Source organism: Protopterus annectens, chromosome 6.part1 (assembly GCF_019279795.1).
Source record: "Protopterus annectens isolate FY-2018-M chromosome 6.part1, PAN1.0, whole genome shotgun sequence".
Classification (NCBI taxonomy): domain Eukaryota; kingdom Metazoa; phylum Chordata; order Ceratodontiformes; family Protopteridae; genus Protopterus; species Protopterus annectens.
Window position 1 is genome coordinate 519,641,860 of NC_056738.1, and position 16,591 is coordinate 519,658,450.

General features: G+C 41.9%; 1 protein-coding gene across 1 annotated transcript in view; it reads left to right on the forward strand.

The window, feature by feature from the left end:
- The window catches only part of NBEAL1 (neurobeachin like 1), a 2,263,075-nt gene that overhangs the window by 1,055,668 nt on the left and 1,190,816 nt on the right, over positions 1-16,591 (forward strand). The window contains exon 27 of the mRNA XM_044075407.1: positions 7,526-7,684. Coding sequence (XP_043931342.1) covers positions 7,526-7,684 — 159 coding nt within the window. The remainder of the gene's footprint in view (positions 1-7,525; positions 7,685-16,591) is intronic.

The following is a 16,591-nucleotide window of genomic DNA, read 5'->3' on the forward strand; positions in this document are numbered from 1 at the left end:
CACATTATAAAATATATTATATTTATGTTTGTGTCTATTTTAGTATATGAACTTTAAAATTAAATGAGTGAGGTGTTGTTCTGCACCTGTCAGTCCAGATAAGTTTGCCCTTTAGCATGACCTTGTGTGACACACCTACAGATGTGTAATTGGTTTTGGATATGACATTTTCCATGTTCATGGCAATATGCCTGTCAGGGAGCATGTCAACATGATGGGTGATGCATCCGTTTGAAGCCTGCATCAGAACGGACAAACTTGGACCATGTATATGAACTCTGTCCAGAGATGCAATTGTTTGTTTCAGATATGCAAATTATGATTTTTCTTGTTTGCATCAGTAATGCTGTAAAGGAGAATGGCAGCTTGAGGAGTTCACTATCATTCTGATGCATGCCTCAGCTTAAACAAATTGAGCGCAATACATATCTTTGTAAGGCATTCCTGCGGAGATGCAATAGTTTTCTTCAGATATGAGAAAATTTTCATATTTTGGTTTGTTTCTTGAAATTAATAAGGTGACATGGTGGATGTTGCTATATTCTAAAGCTAACATCACTGTGGACAAAATTGTCCACTGACATATGGCTCTGTCTGGTACAACTACAGAAATAAAACATTTGTTGTATTATGAAAAAAAAATCATATTTCTGTCAGTATTTCAGACAGTATGGTGCAGTGCTGGTTGAGAGTTCATTTTAAAGCTTACTTCTATAGAAATACTTCAGCCATAGATAGTAGCTGTCTGCATGCTATGGTCGAGATATGGTCACTTGTTTCAAGAAATATGTAAAAAAAAAATTGCATGAAATTTGCGATTATTGTCAGTTTATAAAATCAAATTTCATAACTTGTTGCATCAGCATTTGTACCACTGCAGAGATCTATGCTGAATAATTTTCTTATTTATATTCTGATTATTATAGTGGATGGAATTTCGAACATTTCTTTCAAGTATAGATTTAGCAATAGATGTATGGATTCAGAAATATAAACTCAGTGAAGTAGCACCATTGTTACTGGGGAGAAAGCAGCTAGTATTCTTGAGTTTCTCCATATGAGCTGAGGCAGGATGTTTTGAAGCCTGTTTTGTATTGCAAGGTTTTCTTTTGGAAGGTTTTCCAAGAACGACATAAGAGAAATTAGGGACTGGCCATTGTGGGGTGTTTCTTTGATGCTACTCTGGCTTCTTCCTCTTATTTTCATTGGGTCAGTCTATTGAGTAACCATAACCGCAGTACAGTGAAATTTGCACTTTATTTCAGATGAACTTGTCTTGGAACTGTTAAACTTCCTTACAAAGAGCTCCACTAAGGATTTAGGCATTTTCCATGGCAATTGTTTATGGAAGACCTGACTTTTCCAAGGTTAGAGGAAGATGAAGCTCAAGAATTAATAGCCAAGGTGGGAGAGGATGAAATAAAAATGTATAGCCACATACAGTAACAGAAAAGAAAGACATTTCCATTGTTTTCACTCCACCATTAAACTGCTCAATTCTTGCCTTACCATAAATTTCACTCCTCCTAAATATTATTTTATATGACGTGTTCCCAGAAATTTCATTTAATCCTGTGTAACTTGCTCTTTCCTTCCATCTAAAGATGCATCCGGTAGTTTATCTTCTTTACAGTGTTCAGTACTGCAGTTATCGTTGGTTTACATTTTGGTTTCCATTTCCTAGTAATCATTTGACAGCCAGTAGCATTCAACATGGAAGAGCCTTTCTATGTGTAGGCAATTTGGATCCTGTATCCTAGGTCCAGAGAGTGATTTGCTTAGTATAAATCACTTCCTTCCCAAAATTTCTGACAAAGTACCGTGTAGCGAATTTTTAAATTCTTCCAATATGTTCCATTCCCACAATGAGTCTATATTAAGCTGTCGAAACATGTTAACATCAAACATCAACACCTATTCAGCAAAATCCACTTCCACAATTCACTGTATACTTGAAGAGCAAAGATGTAGTTGGCCAACTACACGATTTTGCTCTTTTCTTCACTGTAGTGTGTTTTCAGGTTTGGTATATTTAGTTGGTGGATGTGGGTGGCGCAAGCTCCCCCTCATGGGTGGGTTTGGTTTAGATAGATTTTAGTTCTGCTGGATTGCAGGGCAAGTATTTGTTTGCCCTTTAAGTATTCAGCAAATTGCGGTAGTGAATTTCGGTGAATACTTATCGACAATGTGGTGTTCGATGTTAACGTGTTTCGACAGCGTAATATAGACCCTTCCCAAAACACAAGTTCCCAATCATCTCTCTATTTCCCTGATTGGGAAGGCAGTCTCCATCCTTCAGTCCAAACTTCTGGTTGACCTTATCCCATTTTATTTTCTGACATTTATTTGATTCCAGTACCTTGACTCCTTAATAAATTCCAGCTCCCTCTTGCCAGTTTTCTGTGCAAATTCTTGCAGTCATCCCCCTTTTGCTAAAATTTCCTTTCCCCTTTGCTGTGTTGTTGGCTTAGTTCTTAAAATACTTTCTGCTGTTTTGTAAATATAATGCGCATAGTTATTATTCTCCTTAAGAGCCTGCATTCAAAGTCCTGCACTGTTCTTGTTTTGTGAAATTGTCCACTGTTCTAACAGTTTCACTGATTTGTAATATTCTGCTTGTTTTAAGTATATGAGCATTCCAGAAAAAATAAGGGTTATGTTGGTGGTTGTCTTGGAGGTTTGAAAATTATTTTTTGTCTGATCTGATTTTTTTTCTTTAGAAAGGTTGCTAGGCTGTCTAAATATTGCCATTTTTGTGGTATTTTGTGGGTAGACCATGCTTTCCAAGCTTTATATCTGTTTAACAAAAGTTATCTGATTTCTCTTATATCCCACGGGGTTGGGGCTGGATTTGATTAATTTTAATCTGATGGGAGCTAGTTCATTTAGTATGTTAAGGAATGTGTGAATTACAGCATCATCTAGGGATATGTATTTTAGAATAACCCAATCGTATTTCTTGAGGTAGCTAATGAAGATTTCATTATTGAAGGAGAAGAGTGTATATGTATATTGTTATGGATTATGCATTTATGTACATGATTAGATGGTCTCACGGCAAAAGGTCGGTAGGTGGTAACTGATGGTGTCAGGTAGGCAGCAACCAGTGTTAATTTTGTTAAGGGTGGTGGTGAGGATCCAGTCTAATGTAGACTCCATATTAATGCATTTATGTATTCAAAAAGCAGTGGTGACAATTTGGGTCAAACCAAGAGATCGCTGGAGAGTCAGTTGATAAGTAGGCAGTCCCTATTAACATAACCCGTGATGATGGTTTACTTATTGACATTTTGGAGCTCCAGTACAGGATTTCTGCTAGAAATGTGATGTTTCCAGGAGAGCGATAAATAGCGTTGATGCATATGGTCTTCTGTTTGTTGATTTGCAAGAGAGGGATAATTATTTCAGCATATTACATAGTAAAGGGGCTTTAAAGGGAAAAGAATATTTTTATAGAAAGGAAGTGGAGGAAAGGAAGAAAAAATAAGAATAGAAAAGAGCTTGGTGACAGAACAAACAATAAATGTGAAATACTGAGATCCCTCATAAAATCCTCCGGAGCTAGCTATGAAAATAAAATTGCCAAAGATTCCAAAGATAACCACAAGGCATTCTATAACTATGTCAAGTATCTAAATGGCAATGCTCAAATCTACAACAGATTTGCATTAAATATACTGATCCCAAGGATATTGCCAGTATCCTGGCAGATCAGTTCATTGCCAACTTCAGCAAAATTCACTTCCATGATTCACTGTATACTCTCACCCCCTAAACGGCTCATCTCAGTACTGGAAAATTGCCAAATTCTGGTAATAACGGCCACACAGGTAAAAAACGCACTCTCCAAAGCTAAGAATACAGCATCCATGGGACCAGATGACATCCCGGGCTGTGTACTACATTAACTACAAAATAAACTGGCACCTCACCTAAGTGCCATGTTTAATCATAGCCTCACCTCAGGCTTCGTGCCCACTGAGTGGCGCACAGCTTCAGTTATCCCACTCCCCAAGGGGCATCCAGCTTGGATCCCGGAACTACTGCCCCATCAGTCTGACGAGCTTGATCTACAAGGCCATGGAACGTGTTATCATGGTACGTATAAACAAAGACATTGGCAACCTTCAAACACTGGACCCCACCCGTTTTGAGTTTGTGAAGGACCGATCTTGTCTCCTGAACCTGATTGACTTCTTCAAATCAGTCTCCAGAGCCGTGGATGAGGGTAAGGCGGTCCACACAGCCTATCTGGACCTCGCCAAGGCCTTTGACACCATCCCCCACTCTGGAATCATAGATAGACTTACTAAGCTGGGCATTAATCCCAAGTTACTCGATGGGTTGCCAACTGGCTTACTGACAGGACTCGCACTGTAAAAGTAGCCGTCTCCAAATCCAGCTCCCGACAAGTGGAGTACCTCAGGGTTCAGTCCTGGGACCGCTCTTGTTTGGCATCTACTTCTCTGAAGTACAGGCCAACACTAAGGGACTCTGGCTAATAAAGTTCACAGATGACTGCAAACTGTGAGCCATTATTGAATCCCCAAATTATGTGGATACTCTACAAAAGGGCCTTACAGAAACAGATGCTTGGTGCCAGAGCCATGGGCTCAAGCTCAATGCCAAGAAATGTATACTTATCCCTTTTGGGAAAAAACATGTATCTGTGAATTACCACATAGGTGGCAGTACACTAAACACTGAAAGTGTGATAAGAGACTTAGGGACACAGGTGGACAGTGGTATCACCTTCAATAATCACATCGCCACAACAGTCAGGAAATCCTTCTGTGTGGCACACCTCATCACTAAGGCCTTTTCATCTAGAAAAAAGGAGGTCATTGTCCCACTATAATCTTCCCTCATTAGACCCATTATAGAATACAATGCCCCATTTGGTATGTACCTCTCAAGACATCTGCAACAACTGGGAAGGCCGCAGAAATACGTCACTAAAAGAATCACAGGCCTAAAGCAGATGCCCTAGGCTGACCCCCTTAAAAAAACTCCAGCTATTCTCTGTCGCATATCGTCTACTCAGAGGTGATCTCTGCTTAACATGCAAGGCCATGTCAAACTGAGAGCTGTTGGACATGCTACACTTAAAGAAATCCCAGTCCCTCAGAGCCACATGCTCCAGGGGTCTAAACCTTGTCATCACAATAAACATAACATGCTGGAGGGATAGGTTCCTGACCCAGAGACTCCCCAGACTCTAGAAAAGACTTGCCCATATATGTCAAGCAGAGCGCCTCTTTGGCCCTCTTTAAAAGGATCCTTGACGATTGGATGGGAGAAAGGAAATTCACCCTGGGGATCATGTCAATCGCCCTGCTAGACAGGGGTCCAGGGAAGTAAATAGTGTGGGAAGAAATGGCCAGAGAATTGTTATGGCTAGGCTTGTATAGGCCCTAGGGCCGATAACCCAGTACCAACATGTAAACCTATTTAATAAATCTGAAATGTTTTATAAATAGAAAAATTTAGACAAACATTTACACAATAAAAGTTTCTGTTCAGCATTCCAACAGAAAAGAGATGATTGCTATTTTGTAATGTCTTTTTATGCATCTTAATATATTTAGTGGCCATCTCTTTAAAACAGGTCCAAGTTGATTTTTTTGATAAACCTAATTTTGGGTTATATAAAGTTTAACCAGCATGGATATCAATATTAAAATAAGTAAATCTATTAGTAGCAGGTTTTTCAGAGGGATGTGAAGAATAGCAAAGTTGCAGGAGAGGATATCTTTGTGATATCCTTTCGTTAAGAGAGTCCCAGAGTTGATGGGAGTATTTACAACTCCATAAAATATACATTATGTCTGTATTTTTTGAATTGCATGTGTTACACGAAGAACAAGAAGCAGGGAGGTAATTGACAGATTTGACTGGTGTTGTATAAGCATTTTTTAAATCCTAAAGTGTGTATTGAACAAATTCTTGAGAAGAATAAACTTTATATTAAATTGCATGGATTTATTAATTTTGTAAGATGAAATAGGTAAGTCAGAATGTGACCAGTAGGACGAGTGTATGAAAGAATCTTTACCTTTGAAATTAGGGACAGGTTTCTATGAATTTCAGTAATGCCCAACTGTATGTTGTTACATTTTTAGTGAATTAAATAACAGATTTGATTTAAAATGGGGGTAACCTTTGGGTAGTTGTAGTTATCTCAGATGGAGTAATGAAATCCCAAATCAAATGCTTTGAATAGCAGAAAAGTAGACAGGTCTAACATCTGATTAATTGGATGAAATAGTTCTAATGAAGTGCTTAAGTTTAAAATATTTATCATTAGGCAATGCACACTGCAAGTAACAAATTGTCTAACCACAATACATGGCAGCTTGGGACAGCCTGATTTTCTCATGTGTTATTTGATTGTTAATGCTAGTAGCATAGTAAAAATAATAAAATATCTCCCCAAATCAAGCTGATGGCAGCCCCAATGGATAAAAATAGCATAATCATTTGCAGTGCTGTAACTGCAATCCTCTTACTGTCTTATTCCTGAAACAAGAACATATTAAACATTAAATTCCATGAATGTCTAGCTAGTAGAAATATATATGTATGTAGGTTCACTTCTAAATCCTGAGACCAAAATCTTGAAAGTTCAAAATACTGAAAACTCAACATACTGAATCTCATAATACTGAAAACACACAGAATATCAACACTTACTATATTCTAGCACAAGTACATACATAAACATATCACACTTCAACTACTTCACTACACTAAGTGCAATCTTGGAGTTGATATATTTAAGTAGCAGGGGGTGTGGGGGTAGCATGAGGGCTTGCCCCCTGCTTATACTTGGAGAAGAGTAATATGGTTTGTCTTTTATTTGTTTCTGGGTTTTCAGGACTTAGAAGTGAATCTGTATGTATATATTTCAAAAACTAATTTTCTGCTGTTTGTTTTGACATCATTTATTAAACTCTTTTTATTTGGAAATGTTAGTATATGTACTTATTTATTGTCAGTGCTTTGGATATAAAATTGTTTTCTTAAGTCACATTTGGACAGGTTGCTAGCTAGCTGGAATCACACATAAGAAGGACTGTTTGCCTGCCATAGCCATCTTTACTTGTAGGGAGTTGTAGCTGAAAGAACTGAAGAGAACTTACAGGAGGTCAGTATATACCATGGAGCTATATGTGCTTGTTTACATCAGTACATTCCAAGCATGAGATCTCTGTTGGTACCTCACAGAAGAGAGACGCTTCGCAACTTCTTTCTGGGTGAAGACACCAAGAAGGTGTGCAACCAGAATAGTACAATTTGCAATTAAAGATGCACTGTTAACTGTATTTGATCACAGATGTACTTTTCCCCCAAAAGGGTATATTGTAGTATTAGTGTTTCGCAATTATACTTTCTGATGTGCCAGTCTTGGGATTCTAGGAAAGAAAAAGTCACTCTATGTTGAGATAAAAATTGACATTTGAGTTAAATTTTTTTTTAAATCAAGATATATAATCAGCAATCCTTGCTCTTGATGTTTTAACAGCTCTGTGGGATCCTTGAACTACTACTGAATTTGCTTCAGACCAGCACTTCACGAGACCAACTGTTTCTTTTGCTGTACGAACATGGAAGTGCAGACATACTTTATGCACTGCTACTGAATCAAAAATACTCTGACAAAGTTAAAGACCTTGTGTTTAAGGTATAATTTATTAATGTTTTTCTATGGTCTTTATTCTGTTTTGATTTGTTTTTGTAGAAGCTTAGATAAAATAAGGGAGCAAACAGATGTATTATGTGCCTTTGTGTCACTGTCAGTCTGAGAGTAATTTCCAAGCATGAGATAGGTCCAGTATTTCCTCTGCCCTATTTTCCAAGCATGAGGTAGGTCCAGTATTCCTTCTGCTTTGCAGTTAAATACCTTTAAAGATGGTTATTCTGGTCCACCATGGATCATTGTGTTGGGTAATTGTGTAAGGCTTTACGCAGCCATTCTCTGCAGGATCAATATGCATCATCATAGACACTGGTTATTTTTTTTTTTCTTAGTATGCCAGTACGGTCAAGTGTTATTGTTTGAAGTATGTGTGTTTGGGAGTGGGGTGCACTAACCCATCTTCTAGTATGGCTTATGAAAGACTTGTAACTGAAAAATGGAACATCTGTGTCATTCACTCAAATTCGTGCTAGCCTGAAAACCAGACCAGTAGATGAAGAAATACATAAATGCAGTGTCAGTGATGCAACAGGTAGCACACTCGCTTTGGGGCACAAGGCTGGGAATTCTATTCCCACACCAGGTAGATCGATTACTGACACTGCAGTGCAGCATAAGGGTGGTGCTGCACACCTTAGTGTGCTGTCCTTTGGATCAGATGTTAAACCAAAGCCCCATATGCTTGAGTTGATTATAGTTCAGGTGGATATAAAAGATCCCATGGCACCTATCAATGAGTAGGGAAAGTTCCCTGATGCCCTGGCCAAATTTCCCCTAGTAGTATAAATACTACCTTGGCCACAGGAGACACACTCAGCTTCTAGGGCCTTGGTGCCCCGACCCACCAGGTCGGAGTCCGTGGCCTCGTTGAGGTTCTCCCAGTCTTTGTCGGAGGTTGATATGGATAAAGTGATGAGGAGGTTCATCTGTACTCAGATCCAGATGGGGGTCTTGCCAGCCCCCTCTCCCTCAAGAGGAGGGAGCTTGCTTCCTTTTTTCCAGCTGATATCTTCTTCTCTGATTCGTCCATTGGGTTCGGAGTATTCAGATCCAAGGATGGCTTTAGTCAGGGGGTCGGCACCAACAGTACCTGCTTCCTCGACGCCGACAGCTGACTGGAGCTTTTCGGATCCAATCAGCTCAGATCTGAGCCACTCTCGTAGCCAGAGCTTGGGTGTCTGAGCCAAGGGAGTGAAACTTTTTTCATCGGCTCCGCCTTTGTCGGGCCATGTTCCCTCCCTCAGAGCTCCGTCCACTTCGTGCCTGGCTCAGATTCTCTCGTCAGACCTAGGGAGACCGGCCTCCTTATTGGTTTCCCAGGAGGTTCACTCTCCGGCGTTTGTGGCAGAAAGGGTTCTCGCCGCTGGATCAAGACCTGTGGTTGCCCCCCTCGGATCCACCCAGACCCCCTTGGCTCTTGCTACGGTCCCCATCATTTTACCAGAGGGGACAGTCCATGCTCGATTAGCCCTAGACGGTTCCCCCTGAGGAACAAAAGACTTGCGAGTTCCCACTGGAGAGGTGCTTCACAAGCATACGTGCAAGAGAGGGCACTTGGACTTCCCTGAGTCCCTCACCGAGGATACGGACTGGGATAATGGAGACAGTTCCCCTAGGTTACTTCCCGAGGATGTCTCCTTTGGCGACATCATGGAAATCCTGTACCAACTGGGAGGTTGGTCTGCCCCCAAACCTTCTTTTGATGAGTCCGTGTTCCTGGAGGCTTTCGGCATGGGCCCATCTACTTCCTGAGTGCCCTTCCCATGGATCCTTTGGTGGATCTGGTCACCTCACTGGCATGGAAGGAGCCAGACACCATGGAACCAATTCCAAAAAGACCCGATAAAATCTTCTGTCTCCCCCATAGACAGACCAGCATGGAACAAGGGCTCCCCATAGACGCTATGGTGGTAGCAGCAGCCACAAAGAAGGAACTTGCCCAGGAGAGTGCATCGGTTCACCCTCCTGACCAAGAGTCGTGGATGATGGACTGCATAGAGAAGCAGGTTTACGCTTCAAGCTACTTTTCAATTAGGGCGCTGAACTACCTGGCCCATGTCACCAGACTCCAATGCGACCCCCCCCCCCAAGTCCATGTCGCAGGAGGACAGGGCCTCGTTCTCCACAAGGATGGCCACTTTAAAAGTAGTCTCCAATACGTCTATGAGAGTCCTTTCACATGCTACGGAAGGGGCGGCTGGGTCCGGCGTGTCCATGAGGTGCAAAGCCTGGCTCAGATTGTCAATTTTTCGAACCCTTCAAGGCGTCCTTTGCTATTGCCCCTTATAGACAGCTCTACTCTCTTTGTAAGACCATCAAAGGGACATTAGTCTAGAGTGAGAAGTATGGGAAGACACTGTCTGCCATCTGGATCCGCTTCTCGAACCCTCAAAGGTCTTTTTCCCGGAACCAGAGAGGGCAAAAGAAGATGTGGTTCCTGAAGTCACAGTATTTCCGGGACACTCAGGGCTCTTCTTCTGCTAGAGGCAGAGGGGGACAGAATGGATGCCGGCCCAGAGGCAAAGGGGGGTCTGAGGAATTTTGGGTCTCGAGAACCTTTCTTGGACAGACCTGGGCAGCAACCCTGAGGGGTGGCCCGACTGTTCTACTCTGGAGGCAGTCCGCTGATGATTGTCCTTGCACCTAGCGGTATGGGAGTCCATAATAGCAGACCGATGGGTGCTTCAGATCATATCCAGAGGATACTCTATCCCCTTTGTGGGTTCCCCCAAATCTCCCAGACACCTCCCAGACGTACCACCCACGCAAAGGGAGGCAGCAGCACAGGAAATTTCCAAGCTGCTAGAAAAACGAGCCATCGAAACCATCCCCCAGATCAGTCTGGATCACGCTTCTACTCCAGGTTCTTTTTGGTGCCAAAGAAAACTGGGTAATTAAGGCCCATTCTGGACCTTTCTACCCTGAACCTGTCAGTTGCCAAAGAGAAGTTCCAGACGGTGACATTACAGTCCATCATGCCATACCTGCAAGAGAGCGACTGGATGTGCTCGTTAGACCTCCAGGATGCTTACTATCACTTAAAAATGCACAGAAGCTCCATGAGGTTCCTCCACTTCTGGCTAGGAGTCGATCATTACCAATTTCGAGCCTTACCCTTTGGTCTCACCACAGCCCACAGGATGTTTACCAAAGTGATGGCAGTGGTAGCGGCTCACCTGAGGCTTCAGGGGATTCAGGTCTATCTGTATCTGGACGATTGGCTCCTCACTGCTCCCACCAGGCATCTACTCTCCCAAACCAGGGATTATTTCCTGACTCTTGCCCTGCATTTGGGGATCACAATCAATGCATCAAAATCTCTCCTAGATCCTGTACAGGTGATAGACTACATTGGTGCCAGGATAGATACTCTTCAGTGCAAAAATCTTCCTGACCCCGGAGAGGGTACAAAACCTGAGGATGCATGTCTCCCTGATCTACCACTCTCATCTCCCAACATTGGAATCGGTGTTGAGGGCCTTAGGCTAGATGGCGGCAACCATAACTCTTCTCCTGTGTGCCCGGTTACACGTCAGAATTCTACAGTGGACTCTAACTGTACAATGGTACCTGTTGGAACTGCCATTGGCATATCTAATTCAACTCATTCGAGTCTGTCGGTTGTCCCTCATATGGTGGATGTGTTCTCCAGACATTTTGGAGGGCCGAACCTTTGTTCCAGCCCCGGCCCAAGCTACAGTGACCATGGATGCCTCCCAACTCGGGTGGGGGGGCATTATTCGGGCAGGACAGTCCAAGACCTGTGGTCCCCTGTAGAGACCAGCTTGCATAAAAATGTCCTAGAGATGAGGGCGGTCCTTCTAGCGTTGCAGGCCCTTCATGCCTTTCTTCCTCTGGGAACGATTGCAATTCAGTCAGACAACATGTCAGTAGTCTGGTATATCAACAAACTGGGAGGAACCAGATCTTACCCCCTTTGTCGCGAGACCATGAGAGTGTGGGAATGGGCGATCTCCACCGGTCACTTTCTCATCACAATGCACATTCCAGGATGGTCCATCCTAGTGGACAGGCTGTCAGACCATTCTGATGCCTTACGAGTGATCTTTGAATCTTTCAGTAGCGGAACAGATCTTCCGCGAGTGGGGTCAACCTTGCGGCGATCTCTTTGCATCTCCTTCCAAAGTGAAGTGCACTGAGTTTTTCACTCTGAACCCCCCCCCCTGCCGGGGGAGTCTCCCAGAGATGCTCTAATTCATGCTTGGCCTCCCAGTCTTCTGTATGCTTACCTTCAGTACCTCTTATTTAGAGGTTTCTACAGAAAGCTCGTTGACTGGGGAGGAAAGTGATCCTCATTGCCCCATTTTTGCCTTGCTAGGTATGGTTTCCCTTCCTTTGGTCTCACCTTCTGGCTCCGCCTTGGATCCTGGATCCCATTCAGGATGTAATTTCTCACCCTTCGGGGGGTGCCTTATCCGAATCTGGACAGTTTGAAGCTGAAAGCTTGGCTGTTCCAGTTCCCGTGATTGCTAGGACTCCTGGACTATCCTCAGTTAGATCTAATTTGGTGGCTGTTCATAAGTCTTCGACCAGGAAGGTGTATTGCAGCAAGTGGAAATGTTTTTCCTTTTGGGCCTGTCAAAGGAGTTCAGACCCTTTCATGGCTCCTGTTTCCACCACTCTTGATTTTTTAGCTGCTACTTTTCAACATGGAGCTAGTTCTTCTACTGTCAAGGTTCAGTTGGCTGCCATCTCTCATTTTCATGTGGGCGAGAATTCTGCCTCTTTAGCCTCTTCCAGACTGTGTAAAGCCTTTATTAAAGGCACCTTTTTGTTACGCCCCCAGTCAAAGATCCTGTTCCCCCATGGGACCTTACTATGGTTCTTCAAGCTTTGGTCGCTCCGCCTTTCAAGCCTGCTGCAACAACATATCTGAGATATTTATCTTGGAAAACAGCTTTTCTGGTGGCTATTTCCTCTGCCAAAAGGGTTTCAGAATTACAGACCTTGGCCATCAAAGTTCCTTACATGATTTTTCACAAAGATAGGGTTTCCCTTCGAACCAATCCATCCTTTCTTCCTAAGGTGGCATCATCAGTCAAAATCAATCAGACCATCAATTTGCCTGTATTTTTTCCTAATTTTTCTAACAGGATGGAATACAAACTCCACCTGTTGGATGTTCATAGACAGTTACGATTCTATTTAGACAGGACTAAAAATTTCCGTAAATCTGATCAATTGTTAGGTTCCCAAAAGGGTTTATAGAAAGATACAATCTCCAAGGTCACTATTGCTAGATGGATTTCTTTATGCATCCTTCAGGTCTATAAGGACAGAGGCATATCTCCTCCAGGTCAGGTGAAAGCTCATTCCACTAGGTCCATGGCTACGTCTGTGGCCTATTGGTCTAGAGTGTCTTTGGATGGTATTTGTTCTGCAGCTACTTGGTCCTCATCTCATACTTTTATTTCTCATTACTAATTGGGTTTGACTTCCAGAAGGAGAGCATCCTTTGGTTCCGCAGTGCTCCAGAATATCCTTCTATGAGGCCTCCCAGGAGTTTAGTAGCTGGGGACTCTTTCCCACAGGTTGAAGACCAAATGAAGTAAACTACTTCAGATAAAGAAGTTATGTACTCACCATAACATTCCATCTGAGTAGTTCTACTTCATGTGTCTTCAACCGTCCCTCCCTTCCCCCGGACCTTGGCATATGAACAGCCTACAGGCTGAAGTTATAGGTCATAAGTATTTTTTCAGGTCGGGTTATCAGTATAAGGTTCAGCCAACTCGATTTGGGGATGAAAAGTAGTGGAGGTGTATGATGGGTAAGGGGAGGAACTTGGAGCTCGGAACAGATGCTAGTAAAAGTTGCCGGCTCGGATCCGATATGGATCCGTATTCCCACAAGGTGAAGACATATGAAGTAGAACTACTCCGATGGAATGTTATGGTGAGTACATAACTTCTTTATCTGAAGTAGTTTACTTCATGTGGTCTTCAACCTGTTGCACTCATACATGTACATATTAGAGTAAAGATGGGAGCTTTTATATGGATAACCACTACTGAGTCATCAGTGTTTCTGAATGCAGAAGAGTGTTATTTACAGATGAGCTTAAGAATTGTGGATCAATTTTGCCTGGATAGGAGTACAGATGTCAGCATACCAACCACTGAGCAGGATGATCATATGGGAGGATTATACAAGCAGAGCAAGATGTAAAGTCCTTAAATATGCTTCAGTGTACTTCTGCTTTGCTTTGACATTGTTTTTCTGGTCATACTGTTTGTAGTGATTAAGCAGCAAAACATTTGAAAAAATCAGAATAATGTAACACTGAGGACATTCCATGATGGGTCTTTGGGGAGCTGTTGTCTGCCAATCACAGTTCAGCAGTTTTTTCTGCAAACTCTTGCATTGAGATACATTCATGTTGCATTTATAATGTGCACCATGACTTCATACAACAATCTAGTAGACTATTAGATGCTTCTCCAGTCCTTTCCATAAACTTTGCCTTTGTATACAACACCTGGTTAGGGTGTTGTAGATGTCGAACAGTCCAGGTGTTGCCCTCTTTGCAATTTTAGGAAAACACCCTTCTCTTGCTATATTTATTGAAGGAGTACAAAAGGGAAGTTGCACTAGATGAGTTCCCTTTTCCATTACACAGGAAATTCCTATCCATATTTATAATGATTCCAGATCTTACAAAATAATTCTTCTTACTCTCCAGAGAGATAAGAATGAGTTTTGCTCTTTCTCTCCTTAGCTTTGTTGTTTGATCTTGTGCACTACATGAACCTGTTCCAGTGCAAACTCAGGATGTTCCCCAAGGTTATTTGGCAGAGGACACAGAGAATTAAGCCTTTGGCCTGTTAACAAGATGCTTCATTTTTCCAAGGTACAGGGTTGGACTTCTTCCATTTTGATATGCCTCTTGTGTGTTTCTAAGCAAATCACTTAACCAGACAGTTCTCCCAGGTTGTCCTTGAAAAGGAACACATGTCCAAATGGCTTACCTGGTTACCAAATCTGTAAAATAAAAAAAAATGGTCGTGTCAACAGCCAGTTCTACTTCAGAATCAGACAGCTGATATCGACCTGTAGATCCCAAAAGATTTGATGATGAGGGACTCTGAACTTAACTGAATATGTTGGGACGCCTTTCCTTTGGCAGACATGTGCCTTCAGGTGCAAGACTGTGCCTCAGCACTGACAAACAGTTCTTTAAAACAGTGCTGCGTGCTGCATCTGCATCCTCCTCTAAACAGTCGTTCCTCTCTCTGTGACCTGAACTTCATGGTTGACTGGCTTTCCCATCTGCCATTTGCAAATCTGGCTTGGTCATGGAAGTGCAGTTGCAATTCAGGGTTTAACTACATTGAGTGTTAATGGGTTTCACAAAATGCATGAACTGTTTCATCCTTTCATATGAATAGAAGCAAAGACTTGCATTTACAAGCAGGCATTTTCCAAGTGTATTGACAGCTGCATTCATTTTTTACCACCAAAACATTTACCACTGCCTCCATTGCAAACATTTTTGCTGCAGACACCTTATCTAAACATTATTCTCTCATTTGTGAGGTGGGAGGGTCATACTCTGGGAAATCAGTATTACAGGATTTTTGCTATGTGAGCTGTATTATGCGATCCTCGGTCAACTTCAGCTTTCAGGTCCAGTGCTAGGGATTCGGCCCAAACAGAGATCTAACAAGGATGGTCCCAATGGTAGATAATACATATGCTCCTCTTACTATAATATCATTTGGTCTCTGAGAGGATCTCCCTTTATAATTATTTTGTTTTAACCAAAGCCCAGCTGCCTGTTACCCAGCATACAGCTTACACTACTCCACTACATTAGAAAACAGCCTGCAAGACTGCAGTAATACAAAATGATAGTAAATGCTTGTAAAGTTTGCAGAGACTGATGTGGGAGCCCCAGTATCCCCTTTTCAAAAATTCTGCTTCTGAGGTTGCACCAACTCAGACAAAATGGATGGGATGTTGGTTACTCCAAGCTCTGGGTGATTGAAGCAAAGTACTATCCTTATGTTCTTAATGAGTTCAGAATACCTTTTCCCATTTGCATGTAAATGGGTGTCTTTTCAACCAGCCTCAACTGTTGGAGTTCTAAGATGGACAGTACATGAGTTATTAAATAAGTAACATAAAAGTGCCAAATCTGTTATTTTTTATTTGCAAGAAGGTGTTCAGTCGTATTGGGAAAGATGGTTGGCTTAGAAAATGTGAGCGGTTATGTAGCTGGCATGTTGTGAGGGTTGTTGTAGGCACTGGTGTGGTTAGACCTCCTTAAGTGTATATTTTTTTACAGAAAAAAATGCTAAATTATGATTGGTGCAAAAAAAATACTCAGCCAAGGAACCATAAATGGGGTTTTGTGTTAGATCAGCTAGTACAGTAAGCATGTGTTTATTTTTAGATGCATATTTATGTAACACTTGGATTTTATACAGTAAATGCACTTTGGAAAATGCCCTTATCTTCTTATAAATTTGGTCCATTAAGTAGTAATTATGTGTTTTAGTAAAACAAGCCACTGATTTCTAGCTTTTTGATTGAATAAAGAGTTTGTGCAAGTGGTGAATTATTAATATACTGTCAACTGTAATTGAATAGATTACGTGCTGTTTAAATTTGATTTCAATTCCTGAATAACACATTTTTGTTGGTGAGGGATTGGCATAATGTTAAGGGGTTTCCTTCACTGCCACAAAGTTTAGGGTTTGAGTCTCATGAAAAGGAAACTGTCTCTGCTTTAAGTGGCCTGCAAGTGCAGTTAGCCTAGTACTTATGAACCTGTGACGTGAACATTATGCACCACTTTTGGAAAGTAGCAGATGTAGCCTGAATTTTGTTTCTTTACTGGCTGGGTGAGTTGAGTGGGTGATTTTGAGA